General features: G+C 40.1%; 1 protein-coding gene across 3 annotated transcripts in view; it reads right to left on the minus strand.

The window, feature by feature from the left end:
* WARS2 (tryptophanyl tRNA synthetase 2, mitochondrial) overlaps positions 1 to 23,821 on the minus strand; it is a 95,694-nt gene that overhangs the window by 32,927 nt on the left and 38,946 nt on the right. For all 3 annotated transcript variants that reach the window (XM_042993886.1, XM_007075683.3, XM_042993885.1), the window contains exon 2: positions 12,339 to 12,596. In XM_042993886.1, the coding sequence (XP_042849820.1) occupies positions 12,339 to 12,596 (258 nt within the window). The remainder of the gene's footprint in view (positions 1 to 12,338; positions 12,597 to 23,821) is intronic.

Consider the following 23,821-nt stretch of genomic DNA (forward strand, 5'->3'; position numbering starts at 1 on the left):
GCACTTCATTAAAAACACAAACACTTCGTTGTGTTCGTAATCCTGTGACGTAACGAAGTAGAAAATATGTTTGTAGGGGTGCCTGGCTGGCTCATTCAGTGGAGCGTGCAACTCTTGATCTTGGGGTTGTAAGTTGGAGCCCCACATTGGGTGTAGTGATTACTTAAAAATAAGGTCTTAAAAAAAAGAGAGAAAATATGTTTGTAAAATATGGCTCTCCCTACATATTTTTTGTTTGCTTTGATTTGGATAATGTTTAGACAAGGAAGCACATCAATTTCAAAGCAAAAATAATGAAAATCTTAAATTATAAGATGGTTTTCATATTCTTATTTTAAGCTCTTTTCAGTTTTTGACTAAAATTTCCCAAAATTCTTGGCAGTTAAAATCCCTTCAATCAAGGGGCGCCTGGGTGGCTCAGTTGGTTAAGCATCCAACCTCGGCTCAGGTGGTGATCTCATGGCTGTGGGCTCAAGCCCTGCGTCAGGCTCTGTGCTGACAGCTCAGAGCCTGGAGCCTGCTTTGGATTCTGTGTCTCTCTCTTTCTCTGCCCCTCTCCAGCTCTCATTCAGTCTCTGTCTCTCTCAAAAATAAATAAGCGTTAAAAAAAATTAAAAAAAAAAATCCCTTCAATCTAATTCTAAACACTGTCCTAATAAGCACATTGCTCTCACACTTTCCCTGGAGGGATGCCAATAGTGGTAACACTTGGTTTCACAGTGCTTCTGGCTGGTTTACAATCTGTACCATTTGAAGAAGTACAAGGAACACGTTACCTCAACAAATCAAATAATTTGTTTAGTTACTAAATCTGTAGCAGGTTGATTCTTGGCTTCACTGTGAATGGATGACTCAAAGATTGGATGACATTTTCATGCCATATCTGTTTTGTCTGCGCCATTTTAAATGTCTGAACAACAGCTACATTGAAATACCTGTAGTGTTCGTACACAATTCCATGGTTCTTTTTTCTTTTGACTTATATAACGACATCCAGAGTGTCTACTTATTTCAAAAAAATTTTTTTTATATTAAATCAACTTTGGTGGGGCATAATTTATACACAGTAAGATGTACCTATTTTAGTTGTTCAGTCCAATGAGTTTTGACCAATTTACATGTGTAACCACCACACCCATCAAGACAAAGAACATTTCAATGTCCCCCAAAAGTTCCCTCATGCCCCTTTGCAACAAATCCCTCACCCCTGCTCTGGAAACCACTGACCTGTTTTCTGTTATTATGGATTAGTTCTGCCTATCCTAGAATAGCCTGTAAATGGAATTATATAATATGAACTCTTCTGTGCTTGGCTTCTAGCAACATAATATTTCTGAGACTCCTCCACAGTGTGATATACTCCTTTTCATGGTTGAATAGTATTCCATTAACTGAATATTCTACAATGGTTTATCTATTTACTCGTTGATGGGTGTTTAAGATTTTGGGGGGCTATTATAACTAAAATACTATGAACATTTGTGTACAAGTCATTTTGTAGGCAATGTTTTCATTTCTCTTGGGAAAATACCCAGGACTGGAATTACTGGGTCATTGGGTAAACATATGTTTAATTTTGTAAGAAACTGCCATTTTGTATTTTTGCTAGCAATGTATGAGAGTTCAATCTGCTTCATAACCTTACTGAAATTTAGTATTGCCAGTATTTTTAATTTTAGTCAACCAAGTGGGTGAAATGGTATATCTCTGTGGTTTTATTTTACATTTCTCTGACAACCATGATGTTGAGCTTTTCACGTGCTTACTTCTTCATTTGTAAAATGTCTTTTCAAATATAGTGTCCAATTACAAAATTAGGCTGTCTCACTGAGTTAAGAGTCCTGTATATATTTGGCACAGAGTTTGTCAAATGCATGTATTAAAAATATTTTCTCCTACTTTATGGCTCACCTTTTCATTTTCTTAATGGTGTCTTTCAAAAAATAGAAGCTTTGGGGCGCTTGGGTGGCTCAGTCGGTTGAGCATCTGACTCTTGATTTCGGCTCAGGTCATGATCCCAGGGTCAGGGGATTCAGCCTTGCATCAAGCCCATCAGGCTCCGTGCTGAGCATGGAGCCTGCTTGGGATTCTCTCTCTCCCTCTGGCCCTCTCCCCTGCTCACACACTCTCTAAAATAAAAATTAAAAAAAAAAAAAAAGAATAGAAGCTTTATCTTTTCAGGAACTCAAACAAGTATCAACATTTTCTTTTAAGTTAAATGCTTTTCTTGTACTTTCTAAGAAGGCTTTGCCTACCCTCAAGGTCTGGAAGATTCCCCCCATGATTTCCTCTGGAAGTTTTATAGTTTTCACATTTACATTTAGGTCTATGGTAGTTTTAGGTTGATGTGTTGTGAATGGTGTAAGATAAGAGCCAAGGTTCATTCCCCTCTCCCCATATGGATATCCAGTTGGACACCTAAAACCATTTGCTGAAAAGACTATCTTTCTCCCACTGAAATGGTTTGACACTTTTGTTGAAAACATTTGGCTTCTGGATGTGGGTATACTTCTGGATTCCCTATTCCTTTGCATTGATCTATTAGTCTATTCTTATCTCAAGACCACACTCACTTGATTATTGTAGCTTTAGAGTAAGTCTTAAGGAAAGGTGGTATGAGTCCTCCAACTGTGTTTTCTCTTTCAAAACTGTTTTGGGTATCCTAAGTACTCTGTATTGCCATATACATTTCAAATTCAATTTGTCAGTGTCTACAACATCTCAATTAAGATTGCAATGAATCTATGGATCAAATTAGAGAGAACTGACATGTTAACAATATTGAATTTCCTATCCAAGCACAAGCCTTCCGCTTATGGTAATGGCTAAGTAGCTCTGTATTAATCTGCTTGGCTGTCATAACAAGATACCCCACACTGGGTAGCTTAAACAACAGAAATTTGTTGTCTCACATTTTTGGAGGATGGAAGCCCAAACTCAGGGTGCCAGCAGGGTCAGGTTCTGGTGAGAGCTCTCTTCCTGGTGTGCAGACAGACAGCTGCTTTCCACTGCGTGCTCACATGGTAGACAGGGAGTAATTTCTCTTTTCCTTTTCTATTGGTAGGAATATAAACTGGAATGCCAATTTGGAGAGCAATCTGGCTATATCCAGTAAAGCTGATGATGTATGTCACACATTGTCATGATCCCACTTTAGGTACGCATACCTAGAAAACTCTTTCAGGCGTACACATAAAGCATATACAAGCATGCTATAGTATTGTTTATAATAACAAAAAACTGGAGAAAAAAAATCTAAATATTCTTTACTGGGGAAATGGATAAATTGTGATAGAGCCAGACAGTGGAATATCGACAGCAGTCAAAATGAACAAATCTCAGCCTGGTAATGCTGCACACAAAACTAGAGATGCAGGAAGCTATGTGCATACCACCACCTATATAAAGTTTTAAAACATGAAAAATTAATAATACGGACTGTTACGGCTAAAGCCTATGCAATAAAAACATAAACACATACACTGGAATGATGAATATCAAATTCAATACAGTGGTTACCTCTGGGGAGGCAGCAAGTGGAATGGGATTAGAGGGAGCTAAGTAGAAAGTTTTTACTATACTCATAATATCTTATTTCTTAAAAAACAAAAAGCATTAATAAGTAAGTATGCCCAAAGGTTAGCATTGCAAAAAGCAACCATTCATCTTCCTGCTTTTTTGAATATCTGAACTCTTTTTTTTTTTTTTTTAATGCTTATTTATTTTTGAGAGAGAGAACTTGAGCAGGGGAGGGGCAGAGGGAGAGGGGAGACAGAGGATCTGAAGCAGGCTCTGTGCTGAGAGCAGAGAGTCCAATGTGGGGCTCGAATTCACGAACCGTGAGACCACGATCTGAGCTGAAGTTGGACGCTTACCTGACTGAGCCACGCAGGCACCCTGAACTATTTAAGAAGCTCCCCCAAAACCTTCAACAATACACTTTTCAGAAAATATCTGATTACTGAGTATGAAGATAGGTACTATCATTCATTTGAGCTGCACTTTCCAATTCCACTCCACCCTTAAATCTTCACGGTATCAAGAAGCCTCGGTGGGAGCAGTATTGTGTGTAGTGGGGTAGGGCAAGAAAGAAAGTTAACACTTACCAGGTATGATATGTCCTATTATTTAAATATCCCTCTTCTAGACATTAAAACAGGGGTTCAGAGAACTTGCCCAGCCTGTGACAACAAAAAGAGGTCACAGTACGATTCAGGCGAACTATAACTGGCTGTAAAACCTGTACTTTTTCCACCATTGCTATGATAGTAAAATAGAACTCTTCCTGAAAGTATCATTATGATACGACTTAATCCTGTGGTCCAGGATGGAGGCAGCAAAACGACTGTAGCTTGCTCATGACGTCACAGGGAGTATCAATCCAGGCGAGCAAGTGGTACCAGTGGAAACTTCTTAGAGAAAGAAATACTTGGGGAGTTTGGTTGTGTAATCTTCCTAACTTCTCTCTATTATTTATACCATGAGCCATTCAGATCCTTTGTCTCTCCCTAGAAACTTTGGAGGTAATGGCAATTTTATAAATTGATTTCTCAAGTCCATTAATCTTTACGGATGTTTGTTTGCTTTCTTTCTTTTTTAAAAAACTTATATATTTTTTAAGTGATCTCCACACCCAACGTGGGCTCGAACTCACAACCCCGAGATCGAGGGTTGCGTGCTTTACCGACTGAGCCAGACAGGGGCCCCTACTTTCTTTCTGAGTTGTATGTTGCACCTGTTGTTGGTAGCCTAACAACTTTGAGAGTTCAACAACTATAAATATGTATTGTCAAATAGGCTTCCAAAATTCCTGGGTAAGTGAAAACATGAGACTGTCTGTTCAAGTTTAAGTGTTGGGGATCTCACACCTCTGAGATGAGGGACAGTGGGTCAGGTACACCTTTTGTTTGTGTACATGAGCCAGGATACATGTGAGAGCTTCGTTACTATTTACTATCCTTTATTATTATTATTATTATTATTATTATTATTACTATTATTGATTTTAGTTTCCTGGAAAACAAAACATAACTCTAATTAGAGACTGAAGCCACATTCCAAAGCTGTAGATTCCACTCTTCTCCCTCAACTCTTCCCTGGACAGTGCTGGAGCTCTCTGTAACATACTGTCTGCTGGCCCAAACTGTCCTTTTCTCCTGGCTCTGGCAGAAAGCCAGCGCCTAAAGCTATGAACTCCAGCTTTTATCTTCCATCCGCAGGGTGATTAGTTCACAAGGAAAGTAACAACTAAAGATGTGGAGAGGTGCACCTCAGAGACAGCTGTGGGAATCAGACTGGATGTGCACTCAGGCCTGCTGGAAATAAAAGACCATTGATTTTGGCATTGGGATGGAAACTTCTGCCAAACACACACACAAGTGGGCTTGCTTGCTCTCTCTCCTTCTCAGTCTCTCTCTCTCTCTCTCTCTCTCTCTCTCTCACACACACACACACACACACACACACACACACACACACACACCTTTCAGAAGAGAGGCTCTGTAAAATTCCCCACATATGGCAAACATATTTTAGGGGAAGCACCATGACTAGAGGCCACTGGGAGAGAAAGAAAAAGAAAATAATGAGAAAAATCTTCAATAAGTCTAAATTGTTTCAGTCAGACTGCTGAGAAAGAATGCAGAGGATTGGAAATGAAAATTATTGGTAAAATAAGTATTATAGCACAGCTAAATTCCTTCCCTACTTCAAATGATTGCTAGAACTTACTCCCATGTACAACAATAGCACCTGGGGAACAGGTCTTGGATTTAGCTTCAAGTACTTTGCTTAACACAATGGATAATACACGAAAAGAGGGCGCTATATAATTAAAAATTTTTCTCTAGCTCGCAATTTCAAAAATTCTTTTTTTAAAAAGTTTATTTAGTATAGGAGAGAGAGAGAGAACACATGCATGAGTGGGGGAGGCGCAGAGAAAGAGAGGGAGAGAGAGAATCCCAAGCAGGCTATGTACTGTCAGTACAGAGGCTGATGTGGGGCTTGATCTCACGAGCTGGGAGATCATGACCTGAGCCAGAACCAAGAATCAGCCACTCAACCGACTGAGCCACTCAGGCGCCCCCAAAATTCTTAATTTTATTTGTAAATAACAGTGTATGGGTAGGGTAATGAAGGTATATCTAATTTTAGCTGGCATTGGCTTGAAGTATAATTGTTTTCTAAATCCCTACCCTCTTGGTTACATGTTTCATGATCAATTAAATGCTTGAATGCATTATAAAACTCCCAGAGAAAGGACCTAACAAAAACCCTTGTTAAATAGACAACTGACCTCTAAGTTATCTGCTTTGAAAGTTAAGAACTGATTTATCAAATTTTCTCAAAATAAAACCAGAACCTCCCCCAACTCTTGCTTTAAAGAGTTATTAGTAAAAGCTAATCAGATCATCTGAACAAAAACAACCTGATGAATGAAAAGTGGTAGAGTGGAAACAACACTGGACTGATGTTCTTAGGGGCCTTGTTCTTTTTTTTTTTTTAATTACGTTTTTAATTTTAGTTCTAGTATAGTTAACATATAGTGTAATGTTAGTTTCACGTGTACAATATGGTGATTTATCACTTAACATACATCACCCGGTGCTCATCGCAAGGGTACTCCTTACTGCACACCACCTACTACACCCATCCCTCCATCCCCTCCCATCTGGTAACCACTAGCTTCTCTATAGTTAAGAGTCTGTTTCTTGGTTTGTCTCTCTCTCTTTTTTTTTGACTTTGCTCCTTTGTTTTGTTTCTTAAATTCCACATGAGTGAAATCATATGGTACATCTTTCAGTGACTTATTTCGATTAGCATTATATGCTCGAGGTCTATCCATGTAGTTGCAAGTGGCAAGATTTCATTCCTTTTTATGGCTGAATAATATCCCCTTATGTATATAAATTATATAGATTATTTTATAATAAATATAATGTATAAAAATATGTAAAAATATTTTATAATATATAAATACAAAATATGTAGGTATATTTTTCTTTTAAATTTTTTTACATTTATTTATTTTTTGAGAGACATAGAGAGACAGAGCACAAGTTGGGGAGGGACAGAGAGAGAAGGAGACACAGAACAGAAGCAGGCTCCAGGCTCCGAGCTGTCAGCACAGAGTCCGACGCAGGGCTCGAACTCACAAACCGTGAGATCATGACCTGAGCCGAAGTCGGACACTTAACCGACTGAGCCACCCAGGCGCCCCATATGTAGGTATATTTTATAAATACATATCAGGGGCCTCATTCTTGAAGGGCTTTCTAGAAATTGAGTTTAGATCAAAAAAAATTCTTTTTTTAATGTTTATTTTTGAGAGACAGACACTTGTGAGTGGGGGAGGGGCAGACAGAGAGGGAGACACAGAATCTGAAGCAGCCTCCAGGCTCCAGGCTATCAGCACACAGCCAGATGCAGGGCTTGAACCCACAAACCGTGAGGTCATGACCTGAGCCAAAGTCGGACGCTTAACCAACTGAGCCACCCAGGGGCCCCTTGAGTTTAGATTTTTAACCTGAGGATAGGAGAGAGGTGCTGAGATATCTGAAGTAGAAAGATGACCGTGGCTGCAATGTGGGGGAAGGATGGCTGATATGAGGGCCTGAGGCAGGAGTGGAAGGGTGATATGACTGTCCAAGCAAGAAACAGTGAGGACCTCGAGGTCAGCCCTGGCTCTCCGCTGTCCCCCAGACGCCAGCTACTGAGGCAAAGGCATGGTGGGGGGCAGAATAAGGTTCTCTCCCATGAGAATACCTTCCAAAAGTGGTGCCTTAGGAGGAAAAAAAGAGTCCTGGATTTGCCACCTGTATGACAGGTCAAATTAAGAAGCCACATTTGTTAAACATTTACTAGGTATCAGGCACCTCTCAGAGATGATTCTGAGGACATTTTAGAATTTACTGAACATTTTCATACCTTAATGTGAAACCTGTGAAAGAACAGTAATCCCTGACTCATGTGCTCTTTTGAGGATTAAAAGAGATATCATACACATGAAAAGGCTTTTCCAATCTTATATATTTAAAAATATTAGTTTTCTAATAAACATGACTTCCAATTTTTTTCCTAAATGCTATGAGCATTTTCTTTTCAGTCTCCATCTATTGGAGACTCCACAGATTGATAAAGACAGTTGTTAATTATTGATTTTTGTATGGTAAGACATAAAACATGAACACCATGAGGATTCTTTCACCTAATAGAACAATGCAAATATGGGGCCACGTGTCTAGAATAATAACTGTTTCAGGGAGACTAGCTTGTTTGATTATACTTCTATTTGAGAATGGTTCTAAGAAGCAAATCCAATACATGCCTTCATACTTTCAAGATAAAGCATGAGGAAGAACTTCCCATCATCCTCCATGAACAACTAGAAGCTTTATGGCCATTCTGAGGGAACTGACGTCCAGGCATTCTACAGGCACTAGACAAACATAGGTCTATTCCAACCATTAAAAACGGCGATGAGCAACTTTGCGAGTCATGGTGGATAGCCACTAAACATGAGCTAATACACATTAGAGCAAAGAAAAAGCAACAACAAAAAATAAGGCTTATTTTTGTGCTCAAAAGAGCTAATTATATAGCAAATAAAGGAAAGGCTGATCAACATATCAAAGTCATGAAAAAAGGTGGGAGTCTAAAAAAACCTAAGGTTTTAATTCTTTTTAAGTGGAGGATTAACTCTATGGGAAATAAAATAAAACTTGAACAACAAATCAAAAGATACAAAAAAAATGTAACGTGTGGACCATTATTCAAACAAGCCAAATATAAAAGACATTTTGGGAGACTCAGCGGAATTTGAATACGGACTGCGTAGTAGATGATCATATGGAATTATCATTAGCTTTGTTGGGTGTGATGACAGTATTGTGGCTATGGAAGAAAATATTCTCAGTTTACAGACAGGCGCACTGAAATATTCAGGGGCTGCGATGCCATGATACGTGTTATCTGCTTTAAAATACTTCAACAACCACAAAAAACCACCTTGATGAGACAAATCACAAAAGGCTAGCAAGTGGTGGGGGTACAGTACACTATACCCCCTACTCTTCTATACATATTGAAATTTTTCTTTATTAAATATTTAAACAAGGAAAGAAAACCTGATGAAACATCCAGTCCATCCACTCAGTTGTACTAAGGTGGGCTGTCTGAGTTAAAGAAGGAAATGGCCCAGACCAAACATGTCTTGAGGTTAGAAAGACACCTGAGGAAGTCTTCTCATATTGTCTTTGTGGGACGAACTGTGGACTATGGGCTGATGAGTACTTCCCTCACATTTTACTGGCAGGCTACCCAAATTCCCCGGAGGGAGCTGCAGTCAGGGATGGGAGAAGGGGAACTTCGAGGCACTGTGAGGCTGCATCAAGGCCACTGAGGAAACAGCCAACACCATGACCTGCAGTCTCTGACATAGACCCACCACCACTATTGGAACCAATGAGCGTATCACATGCCGTACAAGAATCACAAGGAAGGTGACTTTCATTATCCCTCACTTATGAGGGAGTTCTCACAAAGTCTCCCATACTGTGGGCACTCTTTCTATTGCTACTTTGAACAACAAAGTATCACGTTGAAGAAGAGACCTTAATTATCACAAATTTTAGATGCTTACAGATATCACTGCCAAACATCCTTTAAAAAGAAGGAAAAAAAATTATAATGTGATCATTCCTGGGGGTATGAGCTCAAAGTGCAAGCATTGGATGTGGTTGTAAATGAGCCTTTAATTTCAAATATCACTTAACAAGGCAGTCTGGCAAGTGGTTACTTTGTGGAGACATAGACATTTTCGCCTTCCAGAAGTATGGAAGTAGGTACTGGGAATACCATTTTTAGAAACAGTGTCACATAAGGATCAAAAGGGAGCTTTTATCAAAAATAGCTTAGATGAAAAAAAAATAGCTTAGATGAACTTAAGGTGTATCAAGTAACTTAAAAAGTGGCTCTAATGATGGTCAGCAGTATAATGTTGGAGACAGATTTGAATAAACATTGTTTCGTGATATAGGACAGGCACGTTCCTTTCAGAGAGACAGACTGTTCCCGAGATGGGACCCCTAGCGTGAAGAAGGTTAAGACCTATGGGGTAAGGATCTGTAGGGTAAAGAGATTGCATAATAAAGGTCTCTGAGTATTTCAAAAGCAGCCATGTGGAAGACAGAGTTGATTTATTCTGCATTTTTAGAGAGCGTAAGTCAAATGAGTGGATGGGAATTATAGGGAGGCAGGTATATGCTCAACATAAGCAAGTACATTTATATTCTTATAACAATTAGAACAGTCCAAGATTGAATTTGAAAAGTTATGTGTAACTAAAGGCCAACTGTGAGGAATGAAATTGAGACAAGTTGCCTTTACGGATATTTTAATGATTAGATGCTATTATTTTATCACATTATCTCCAAGCTGGAAACACATTTTAAGCTGATAAATCTATTTATTTTTTGAAGATATTCATTTATTACATATTATTTATTCATTTTTATTTATTTTTAATTTTTTTAAGTGTTTTTATTTATTTTTGAGACAGAGAGAGACACAGCATGAGCAGCGGAGGGTCAGAGAGAGAGGGAGGCACAGAATCTGGAGCAGGCTCCAGTCTCTGAACTGTCAGCACAGAGCCCGACGTGGGGCTCGAACTCACAGACCGCGAGATCATGACATAAGCCGAAGTCGGACACTTAACCGACTGAGTCACCCAGGCGCCCCTATTACATATTTTTTAAATGGTCACTGTGAATTTTTATACTAAGTTTTGCGGGTGATAAAACGTACATAAAAATGATGATTGTCAGGGGCTCCTGAGTGGCTCAGTTGGTTCAGCGTCCAACTCTTGATTTTGGCTCAGGTCATGATCTCACAGTCATGAGATAGAGCCCAGCACTGCTCTCCATGTTGAGCATGGAGCCTGCTTAAGATTCCCTCTCTCTCTCTCCCTCTGCCCTTCCCCTGCTGATATATCTCTCTCACTCTGTCTCTCTCTCTTTGAAAAAAAATGATGATTGTCTGAAGCTTATAATCAAGGAAGGAGATATCCACATGTATAACACATCATACACACCTATATATACCATACATGTATACATGTTAACATGTGCCAAAACATGTCTAACACACTGTTCTTGGGCTGGGGCTTTGTCATAACGTTAAAGTGGATATGTAATGAGGGCATGATCCAGTTAAATTTTTCATCTTCTTTGCTAGGGAGTCTCTTAAGTGCCCTGTCTCTGGTCCAGGCTATCTGCCTGTCCAAGAGTAAACTGATTCATCCATAGTGACGATATGAGTCAAATATTTTGGCTTTGTTCTGAAGCCTTTCTTGGCTTGGACTCAAGAGAATGGACATGGTCTTCCAATTTCCCAGCCAGTTCTCTCAAATCTTCTCAAAAGCTATTATACAAAGAATGAACAATGGGAATTATCCAATAGGCCTTCCAAATGCAATACCCAGTAAAGCAAAATGGAATTATGCAAAACCACTGGTTGCTAAATTCTATCCTTGATCACCAGGAGATTAGTCAACAGTATGAATTCATCAGTTTGAATTCAACCCAGGAGAGAAAAACAATTCCAGAGTTACAAGTACTAATGAGATGCAACATTTTGTTATACGAAGCAAGTAAAGTATAGTGGAGGAAAAGGTGAAAAACACTATTGCCTCATGATGACATTTAAAGATATGAATGCAGGGTAAACATTAAAATTAAATCATTGCAGGGCACCTGGGTGGCTCAGTTGGTTGAACGTGTGACTCTTGATTTGGGCTCAGGGTATGATCCCAGGATCATGGGATTGAGCCCCGTGTCAGGCTATGCCCTTAGAGCGGAGCCTGTTTAAGATTCTCTCTCTCTCTCTCTCTCTCTCTCTCTGTCAATCCCTCCCTCCCTCTCTCTCTCTCTGCCCCTCTCCCCTGCTCATGCTCTCTCTCTCTCTCAAATAAAAAATAAAAACAGGGGTGCCTGGGTGGCTCAGTTGTTGGGCATCCGACTTCGGCTCAGTTCATAATCTCATGGCTTGTGAGTTCGAGCCCTGCATCGGACTCTGTGCTGACAGCACAGAGCCTGGAGCCTGCTTCGGATTCTGTGTCTCCCTCTCTCTCTGCCCCTCCCCTGCTCATGCTCTGTCTCTCCATCTCCAAAATAAATCAACATTAAAAAAAATAAAAATAAATACAACGAAATCTTTGCATCTGATGAAGTCACTTCAACAATTTAAAAAGAATCATAAATAGCAGCTATATAAACCATTCACATTTTTCCTCAAATAATTTGAAAGTACAGGTTTTCTTGGTTCTCATCTGAGAAGCTGACCTGAGATTGCTGGAAAAGGATGCTTTTCTCTGGGTTTATGCCACAGGCAAGAAGAACAGCGGTCATGTCCAAGATGCTCTGCCGAAGGACAGCCGGGTCTTGGGGGACAGTGATGGAATGTAGGTCAACAATGCTGTACAGCACTGAGCCATGCTCCTCCTGCAATCTCACCCAGGTCTCAATGGCTCCCAGGTAATTGCCGAGGTGGGGGATTCCTGTAGGCTGAATGCCAGAGAACACTCGCTTTACGGCTTCTTTCTGGAACAGAGGAAGAGAGACATTTGCTTTTGAGGCAGAATCCATGGATCCTATGCCTGTGTTACCATAGCTATGACTCATTCTATTTTTTACAACTGCAATCTGACAGTCGTCATCCTTATGCATTTATTTTGTGCCTGTGCAAAGCACTCTGTTAGGTGTTACTAAGGATAGAAAATGATATTTAAAATGTGGGTAGGTTTTTTTTTTTTTTTTTTTTTTTTTTGCACTCAAGAACATACAAAGGCACATAAGAAAAGGTCTGGATCCCCAGGAGATGCAAGCTAATTGGAGACACAGGATATGTTTACGAAGAGATATGTAATGGTACAACGTGGCAATATGATCGTAATCTGTTTGCAACCATAAATAGTGGGGTATGGGCAGGAGTTCCCAAGAGGAAAAGATGACTGTGGGCCTGGGGGTCAGTGAGCAAGACTTCAGACACAGAACCAAGTTTCATTGGAGATTAAAGGGCTTTTAATGCGATTTCAAAGGTTTTTCATGTGATTTCATTCATTTTGTCGTTCAGGCAAGGAAGGCATACCGTTAGAGCTAAGAGCTAGTGCTATTTAATTAATTCAGTTTTCTTTAAAAATAACTGCTGATATTACAACTCAGTGTGCACGATCTTGGGCCAGAAATGAGAAAACCTACACACTATTTCTTTTTTTAAAGTTTTTTAATTTATTTTTGAGACAGAGAGAGACAGAGCATGAACGGGGAAGGGGCAGAGAGAGAGGGAGACACAGAATCAGAAGCAGGTTCCAGGCTCCGAGCCATCAGCCCAGAGCCCGACGCGGGGCTCGGACTCACGGACGGCAAGATCGTGACCTGAGCTGAAGTCGGACGCTTAACCAACTGAGCCACCCAGGCGCCCCCCTACACACTATTTCTAATGTTGCTTCTTGATAAAGTTATGTAACTTTTTTTGTGCTTCCATTTCCTTTTATTTTTGATAAAATCATACTTTTATTTCTTCAAAAGTAGTTTTTAATTCTATATATTATTTGAAATTTCTAAAAACATTTTTGTTAAGGGCATGTATTCTCACTGGTTTGCACTTTCTAATATTGAAGTTGTAATAGGAAAATGAGAAAGAAAAAAGTAATAGAGGATGAAAAAAAGGCTATTTTTCTCTGGAATAATTTTGCATTCTGTAGTGAAACACAAAAAATGAATACACGTCAGTAAATGTGCTGTCATTAAAAGGTTCTGAAAAAATAAAATGTGTCATTATCACTTTTAACAACAACAAAATATTAATAACAGCAGCCATAACTTGCTGGGCAACTATGTTATAGGCATTTATGCTCAGGGCTTTATATACATTAATGCATTTAATTCTTACAATACCCAACATGGCAGGCATTTTATTGCTTCCAATTTACGGAGGAGGTAACTGAGGCTCACAGATCTTTACAGATTGCCCATGCTCACACAGCTAGTAAGTGAAGTTGGGATATCAAGGCAACTATCACTTACTTCTTTCCTCTAGCTGCTATCCAGGGAGACTTCATCACATTCATTGTATTAATATTGCAACTTTTCTATAGGCTTCAAGTTTCCAAAAATTAAGTTACGGAGAAAAGAAAAAAAAAAAACACCACACCTTTGTGTTCTGTGTGCCAACCTTCTCTAGCGTATATACCTAACTGCTGTGTCATAAGGTAGGCATCATGGCTCTTCAGGTGTACTACAGGGTATTAAACTACTCCTAACTATGTAACATATTGCAATTTCTATCGTCAATTTCTGTCCCTCTCCATCCTCATTAACCCTGCCATTATTTTTTTTTTAATATTTTTATTTTGAGCTAAGGTGATGGCTATGAGGTGGAATCTCATTATGGTTTAATTGCATTTCTTTGGTTGTTAAGGAAATTGAGAACTCTTACGGTTATTGGCTATTTTTATTTCCTCTTCTGTGGAGAGCCTATTGAGGTCATTTTGCCTATTTTTCTCAGAATGGATTGTCTTTTACTGATTTAAGTATTTTTATATATTCTGGACACTAATATTTTATCAATTACATGTATAGCCAAAATGTTCTCTCATTGTGTAGCTATGTGTCTTCCTTATGTTATCTTTTGATGAAGAGATATTCTTCATTTTACCAAATATATGATTTTTGACTACAGATTTTTATGGCATATAAGAAATCTTTCAATACCTTGATGTCATAAAGGTATGAGTGTGTATACATATATAAAGCATATGTATATGCATGTGTGAGTATGCTTTGAAGTTTCGTCTTTTACATTTAAGTGTGTATCCATTTGGAGTTTTTTGCATATGGTGTGAGGTAGGCATCCAATTTCTTTTAACAACCCCCCCCCCCCCCATGGATATATCAGACTGTTCCAGTACCTTTATGGAAAAGACTGTCTTTGACCATTACTCTGGAATGCCACTTCTGCCATAAATTAAGCACCTTTTTATCCTTTTGTCTATATCTGGTCTTTCCAGTCTGTCCCATTGGTCTATGTGTCTATCTCTGGTCAGCACTACAGTGCCTTTTTAGTAGGTCTTGGCACACAGTGGAGAGAATCTTTTTACCTTCTTCTTCAAGTTATTTTACTCATCTTTGGCTTTTTATATTTCTCAATACATTTTAGAATCACCTTGTCCAGTTCCAAGAGAAAAAAAACACACTGTTGGGGTTTGTGATTGAGATTGCATTGAATCTATAGATTGCTTTGGGGAGAAGTGATGTTTTTATAATATTAGGTCCTCCAATCCATGAAACCATAATGTGTGAGGATCTAAGGTAAAACATGATGATTATACTTGATAATGCTGTATGGTATAACTGGAATTTGTTAAGAGAGTAGAACTTAAATATTCTCAACAAAACAAACAAATAAAAATAAACATCTGAGGTGACGGTATGTTAATTCACCAGGCAGAGGAAGTCCTTTCACAAGGCATGTGCATATCAAATCACTGTGATGTTCACTTTAAATATCTTACAGTTTCACTTGTCAATTATACCTCAATACAGCTGAGATATTAAAAAAAAAAGTGATATAAGAAAAAAGTCTATATACCTAACTAGCTTTTAAGAGCTAATCTGCTTTAGATATGTGAGGGCCAAGGCTATTTAAACTTTGCCCTTCTCTTTCCTCAAGAATTCTACATCCTACAAATACAGTCTGTTTTCCCCATATGTCATTATTTTCCCGTCTACTTCTGAGATAACAGCTCTACGATAGAATGCTACATTCTACTGATGTGTCATAGTTCTGTGGTCCAGAATTGCATTTGATCCAAGCACTCAGGAGACCTGAAAGATTTGTGGCTCCAAGGATATGAAAAATATCTTTTAAGTAACTGAGAACAAATATAATCTTACCACTTAAAACCATACGCACACACGCGCGCACACACACACACACACACACACACACACGCAGCCCTGAGATGACTGATATGAGTAATTCCCCATATCATAATTTAGAAAACATTTTTGTCGAAACAGTTTGTGGTTGTGAACCGAGGCTGGGGGTGGGGGGTGGGGGTGAGAGAGAGAGAGAGAGTGAGTGAGTTAACATGGAATAAACACATATCAGTGAGGCTTCTTCAGTACCTTGGGATCTTAACCAACCCTGGGTTCCCGATATGGGAATAAGCAAAGGAGCTTTCAGTGAGGTAAAAAAAAAAAAAAAAAAAAAAAATGATTAATGGGCTTTAGGGACTGATTGATGAAGAGAGAAAGCAAAGCAGAAAAACAAGCTCTGAACTTAATAAATGGAAGAGGAAAAGAAATACCATCCAGAAATACTTGACTTAGGATAAAGAGGGGCTGTTTATGCTAATGTAAAGGGCTATGAAGAGTAGGAATATCAAGCTGAAAAAAAAAAAGACTATGAATATTTGCACATACATTCCTCCATGGTCAAACTCAGGAATCCTTCCCCCAGGAGAAATGGAGAAACTAATTCTTGAGAAAACTAAAAGAGAAAAGCACTAGAGGACAGACTGTGGGAAAAAAGAACTGTAACCAGCGGGGATGGGTCAGACAAGATCTAATGTATCTTCTCCATTCTCCAGTTTCTGTGATTCTATATGTCTACACAGAGGGAATGATGTTATCAAGAAATAAGAGCAACAAGAAAGGTTTTGTTCAATTTTCAAGGAGCTATTAAAAAAATACAGCCTCTAAATGAGAACTGGATTCCTGGTCTTAAAAATATACAGAGAGCATCCTGCTCTTGCGGGCGAGTTTATGTTCCCATCTGCTCCCCCTGCAAGAGTCAGCAGGCAGCCTGCCGGCATGGCAGGGGAGCTCTGCCGGGTACCATGAGATCACGGGGCTGGAATGTGGAGGCTGGGTGGCTGGAGGATGGGGGTTCTGTGTTCAAAAGCACTAGAGCTGGAAAAGAATGAAAATGAGAGGAGCGTGGGCTCCCCAGCGGACAGGAGGCAAGCCACAAAGAAAACAGCTTCAGGACTAGCCCACAGGCTCTCATGGGGAGTCTGGAGCATCGGGCCTGCAATCCCATCGCAGTGTGCAGAGGATAAGCAAGGAGCTTTGTACAAAAGAGGGTTTCATTTTTATCTCAGGTGTTATTTCCTTAACAAATGCCACTTCCAATCAATATCTTCACTGGCTCATTTTGTAGCAGAATCGGTGTTACTGATGGGCAGCTTCAGCCCGGGATTTGATATCTTCCAGAGGGGAGGCTGGGTGTTCAAATCAAAGGAAGAACATACTTACCAATCTGACAGACGTAGCTAACACCACTCCTGTCTTAAGGTACTGAGCGTATCCAAAATTCACGGCCATCTTCATGTTAATTACCGTACCCAAAAGCAATGGAAACATCGGAAGCTGCCAATTATTGCAAAAGATAGTTTTTGCAATTAGCTAAAAAGAGCTTCTGTCTTTAATTCCAAGTGAATAAAATCCATGAAAAGGAGGCTGCCTACTAGCTTTGACTTGGGTATGGTGATGGGAACCAAGGGCTCCTAGTAAGAATTTCAAGATTCTTATAACCAAGAACTGCTTGTAGCCAGCTATAATAGCAATCATTCATTCACCTCATCTGTTTTAGCTATAGTCAACACCAAAACCTTGGGGAACAACCACTGTGTCTAACCGGGTCTGTAAAAGGGCATGTTATCACAGAGTATGATAAAAAAAGTCACCAACATTATTAACTAACTAGGTTAAAAGTCTCTTTCTGTAAGTCTATATGTGCTTCTAATTGTGTATAAAGAAAAATACATCTGTCAGTGTTTCTCAATTCTATTCTATACATCACCCTACTATTTCAATCTTAGGCTCCTTGAAGATCTCAACATTTTTTTTTAAAGATCTCTACTAACAATTAGTGATTTAAGAGCTGAAACAGGAGACTCGGCACAGAAACACAGTATCTCAGCCGTGGCCGGGAAAAGCCAGGTGCTCCTCTGAAGCTTTCTTTGGCCATAGCTCACTGTTCGGCCACAGTCGGTTCTTCCAGAATGTCCGGAGAACCCAGGGTCTGGGGAGGAAATGCTGACTAAGCACCAAGAAAAATGGGTTCATTTCTGCTCAGAAGTGAAGCCAGATGCTCAGACCTGGGAATCAATATAGTAAATATTAATTCAGTATATGAGAAAGCACGTCTTACGTCACCCTCAAACAAGAGGCAATATGTAAGCCAATAATGAAAACTGGAGAGAAAAATTATTTTAAAAAGAAAAAATTAGGAAGAAGTGACAAGCCCATTCATCTGTGAGTTCCTTAACGGCATAGATGATAAACACTTCATGTGTATTGTTCGGCTATGAAGAGTCTAAAAGGAATAAACTTGACTTTTAACAAGTCTCCTGCAGACTTACTTAAGCCTCTTCTGAATTTCAAGAGCTGCGTATCTCTTTTCCCTGTGTGCTCTGTGCGGTCCCCATCCTGGGATGGAAGGCTTATGCTCATACATGTTCCTTCTTGTGATGAGCGTACTTCCTGGTACTCGTGCATACCTTATGTCCTTGATGGAGTTGGAATTAGTGGCCACACTTTCTAGGGAAGGACACTGTGGGGGGAAATCACTGGCAGGGAGGTCAGTCCCAGAGCTGAGCTCTGAGTTTGGTCCCTCCCTCGACACTGGGCTGTGACCCGTTTAGAGCTTCTTTGCCTCTGGGGTGGCCCGGCCTTCGAGCACCCTCAGCCACCAACACCTGCCTCCACACACAGGTTTCTCAGAAGGACAAAGTGTGTCACAGCCATGTTTACCAAAAGGCCATGGACACACTGGTGGACAGCTGGGACCAGAATCCAGAACCCCAGAGCCCAGACACAGACCACAGGACACTCTGCCTCAGGTTGGGACACTGACTGTGTTCTTTTCTTCTGTAGCGATTTCTTTTGTACTTCAACAGCTCTCTGGGCTTATATTCTTCAGGTCTTTCTTCTCTGTTTTGTTTCCTACATGTTAAACAGCAACGCAGCGAATGTCTCCCCATCAGAGACAGATGATAAAATACAAGGTCTGGGACTCCAGCTCCCAAGAAAGACTGCATTGTCACCTCAGGGCAGCTAAGTTATATTTCAATGCAAAGCTTATATGGGGTCATCTGGGTAGCTCAGTCGGTTGAACATCTGAGCCTTGGTTTCAGTTCAGGTCATGATCTCGTGGTTAGCAGGTTCAAGCCCTGCGTCAGGCTCTGTGCTGATGGTATGGATCCTGCTTGGGGTTCTCTCTCTGTCCCTCCCCCATGCTCTCTCTCTCTCTCTCAAAATACATAAACTTTAAAAAATAGATTAAAAAATAAAAATAAATGCAAAGGTTATATGTAGGTACAGAATAAACCAGTCTCTTTAATTTTCATAGCAAAGGCGATCAAAACTAAATTAACATACTATATGAAGATGACAAATAATTATAATGTAACATGGTATGTGGCGAGAAATACTTTTAACTCTTAATGATGACACCACTTGCTAAACCAAATCAGCAAGTGTCAAATTCTTGACATAAATGCCTCAATGACCACTGCACATTGTATTTTTATGTTGAATGGAACAGTTAACACAGGCAAGGGATCGAGAAGTCCTCAACTTTTAAAAGTGTAAAGAATAATCTGAGATGCTTACAAAAACATTAGTTTTTCCTCATAAGAAAATTCAAACATTGATCTTAAAGTATTAGATCATCCTGGGGACAAATGATTTTGTCATTACCTCTTGTGGCCAACTAAAGGCTTATCCTCCTAACCACTGTCACCGGTCACACATCGGCCTCAGTGCCTGCCTGATGTCCCGCATTCAGCTGATGGTCTGAGAACCACAGTTGAGAGATTTGGCTACGCACACCAAAGTCCTATTACTAAGCGTGTGAGGATTAGATTACAGTGGTTTTAAAGCGTTTCTTAGTTACATACGCATTTTCAAGTGCAATATTCTCACTAGATATGCCCAACATGTAAAGCAGTCCAAAGAAAAGCTTGGTAGGTGGGTGGATAATGGGAGAGTTAGGGAGGGAGGCCCTCCCTGATCTTTTACCCTCACCCCACCCAGCCTCTGAGGGGGTGCCCAGAGCACAGGTCTGAAAACTGCTTGATTCAAGACATTTTCTAAGTATCAATATTTTGTTGGAAAAAAAAAAATGCCTTCCTCAGGGTAGTGGGACACATACAGAAGAAAGTTCTTTAAAAAGAAGGTCTGAGATAACAATGCAAACACCATATATGCTGTGTGCATAAATCTCCTTTCTTCTTCTGGGTTAAGGTCCAAACTTCGTGTGGCCAGTAATGGCCTTCCCAGGCATCCTCCATCATCATATGTGAGGAGCTGACCTGGTTACTGCTGGTCCTGTAGAGCTCATTCCTGTCCGCATTCAGACCGTTCCATTGTCCTGTATGCCCTAATCCCCTTCTCTGCTGGGCAACTCCCTTGGGTCTTCAAGGTCTAACAGTCTCTCTCTGAGTCTAAACCTCTTAAACATGTCTTCTCCTCTCCCGCACGTGCACACACACACACATACACACACACACACATAGTCACCCATCCTCCCTTCCCCCGCTTCCTCTCTCTTTCTCCTCCCCTACCCAGTTTCCACCCCCCCCCCACCATACCCCTCTCCCTGCCCCCAGGGCAGAACAGATCCCTCCTTCATTAGTTCATTATTACACATATCACACTGGCAACTTGGTAAATATTTTCTTATTTGCTTAGAAAATATTTTCCCTCTAGAATATGAGCTCCTCTAGGGCAGAAGTTGTCTTTTTCATCTTTATATTCCCAGTACAGGGCAGTGCCAGGTACATTGTGAGCACCTAATAAACGTTAGTGGAATGAATGACAAATCTTCCCCCACCCCACTTTGGCTCCAAAATGTAAAGGGCAAAATAACTATAAACAAAATGAATCAAATGTTCCAGTTATATGTAGTTCCTAAACAAGTTACGTTCTATGAGTTTGTTTGAAAATTGGTTTTCTGAAACTCAGAAACTCAGTTCTTTCAATGGAGGTTAAGTTCCTGGAAGGCAGTCCATTGAAGCCTCATTGAGCCCACAATATTCTTGATGAATGGTTTTAACATCACCATTTCAGCTGTACCTACACACCATTCATAAAATTGTTTCTGTGGGAAAGTGAAATCCAAGTTCCATACTGGGACACCAAAACCCTCAGCGATGCCTCTGATTCTGATGTATAAAAGGTTTAAGAGGGTGATCTGGAATGAGGAGGAAGTTGCACTCAACTACTCTATAAGGAGTAGACTTTTAAAATTCGATTGTGTGCTCACTGGAGGTGGTTGGTAGGTGTGGTATTCTCAAGCATCCCTTTCCTAAGGTGGATATTGACAGCACAGGTGGCCCTGGGGACAGGTGCCCTGGCCAGCCCCTGCCGGCAAAGAAAAGAGCAGAGGGAAGGTGGAAGGAAGGCACTGGAGCAGATGTTCTCACAACGTGTCCCCAGTACCGGCAGCATCGCCATAACAGGGAACTTGTTATAAATGCAAACTCCTGGGTCCCAACCCAGACCTACCAACTCAGAAATTCTAAGACTGGGCTTATCCCAGAAGAAATAAGAGTTACATGATCTGTGCTTCAACAAGCTTTCCAAGTAGTTCTGGGGCATGCTCCAGTTTGAGAGGGGTTTGGGGCACCAACATCAATTCTGAAAATTCACTTCAACCACTTAAACTGAAGTACAGATGAAAATGCTATGAACGAAAAAAAGATACCTTCTAAGTCAACAGTTCTCAGTCCTGGCTGCACAGTCATCACCTGGGAGCTTTAAAAAATACTGATGCCTGGGTCCCATCTTCAAAGATTCTGATTTAATCAGCTTGGGATTTGGCATGAGCGCTGGGAGTTTTAAAAGCTCCCCAGGTGATTCTAATGTGTGGCCAAGACTGAAAAAACACTGTTCAAAGCCAACTACTACATAATTATTTTCCAAAGCTGCCAACCTGCTAGGAAATACACACACACACACACACACACACACACACACACAGACTGTAAAAATATGAAAAGTATGTTCATTTGCTTATAATGTACATTTCAAGGTAATAAAACTCTTGAGACAGTTATTTCTTAATTCATGGTCAGAAGCCATTTGGGCATCAGGCAGTACAGATATCACATTTGGCAGCAGGGAAGACCAACAGATTATGAAGGTGTGGTTACAGTCTCTACATTGGTGAGAAAAGACACCTGTAACAACAAGTAAGCACATCATCGTTGATGCCTAGGTAGACTTACTTGGCAATGTCCAGTTCCATAAATCCTTATGGCTCAGGGATTCAGGAAGCACATGTAGCCTGGGTTTTACCAAGAAAATAATCCCACAAGAAGGTTTTGACACCAGAATTATAATGGAGAGAAAACAAAATGATCTCTGCATAGAATGCTCTTTTCTACCCATTTTCCTGCCTGGAAAAGTCTAAGTCCTTCTGATGCCTATGAGAGAGTCTGTATTCAATAGTTAAGCAGTTGTTGGTAGGTCTTATGGTTACTTGGTTGACCAAAAACCTCAACAAACAACAGGTGGTGTTGGCTATGTAAAAGCAGAGATGCTGGAAATTCTTATACACAGTGTAGGGAATAACTCCACGACTAACCCAAGTGTTCTGAACCTTTGAGAGAGACACAGTGTGAATTTCTTACATGGTATTATGTTACAAATGGAGAAAAAACTTCTAGTTATTTTCCTGGCATATAGTCCCTTCCAAAAAAGAATCTCTTTGACTGTCCTGACCACTATCAAGAGAAAGAAGTCTCATTTTCCGGCCACCCAGGACTGTCTTTCTCATCATGCAACCTGTAGACTCACACAATTCCTGGGGATGTTTCAAATACACCTGCTTCAGTTCAGATCCTTGTGTCAGCCTATATTGCTATCTTGACTTTAGTGTAAATGAGAAAAATGACAAAGTCAAGCAGTAAAATAGGACTATGATAACTTGTTTGGTTATTAACCATGGTAACAAGCAGGCTCACATTAGGCTGCCTGGGTTGAAGCCCTGGCCCCTATGACTTATATGGTTTTGAGCATCTATTAAATGGGTGGTTGGGGAGGGGAGGACTGTGATATGTTTATTAGTGTAAAGTGCTTAGTGCCTGGCACGTAGTAAGCTCTAAGTTGTCTGATCATTTATGGAGGTCAAAACTTTAAGTGTTTACATATTATGATCCAACCATTCAATGAATAGAAATCTGTCCTAAAGAAATATTTATACAAGAATGTAAGGATACCTGGCATTCTCTGCATTATTTCACAGCAAGAGGGCCACAAGTAACGACATGTCCATCAGTAGGAGAAATATTAAATAACATTAAATTTTATTTTTATGAGATGGAATCCTGTGGAAGAGATAAGAAGAACTTAAGTAGAATTAAGAAGAATTTAAGAGTCATGCAGAGTGGGTGAAGGGTCCAACTCTGGAGCCAGACACTGAGTTCAACACCAGCTCTGCCGTGCACTAGATGTGTTTCCTTGTGCAAGTCACGCAACCTCCCCATCTGTAAACTGGGAATACTAATAGCAGCCCCCTCAAGACCCAAGAACAATGCTTAGCCCACCAGGGTTTGTTACATAGATGAATTCTGACAAGGAAGAAGAACACACTTTAACAACAATGGTTGTTACCCCAAGTGATGGTAATGACCTCCTTTTTGTTACGTTTGTATGGTTTAACTTTTTTTTTTTTTAAGGGCAAGAACATCTTCTGTAGCCATTTTTTTTTCTTAATTTTAAATAAGTTTATTTATTTATTTTTGAGAGAGAGA

This window comes from Panthera tigris, chromosome C1 (assembly GCF_018350195.1).
Source record: "Panthera tigris isolate Pti1 chromosome C1, P.tigris_Pti1_mat1.1, whole genome shotgun sequence".
NCBI classification, from domain to species: Eukaryota; Metazoa; Chordata; class Mammalia; order Carnivora; family Felidae; genus Panthera; species Panthera tigris.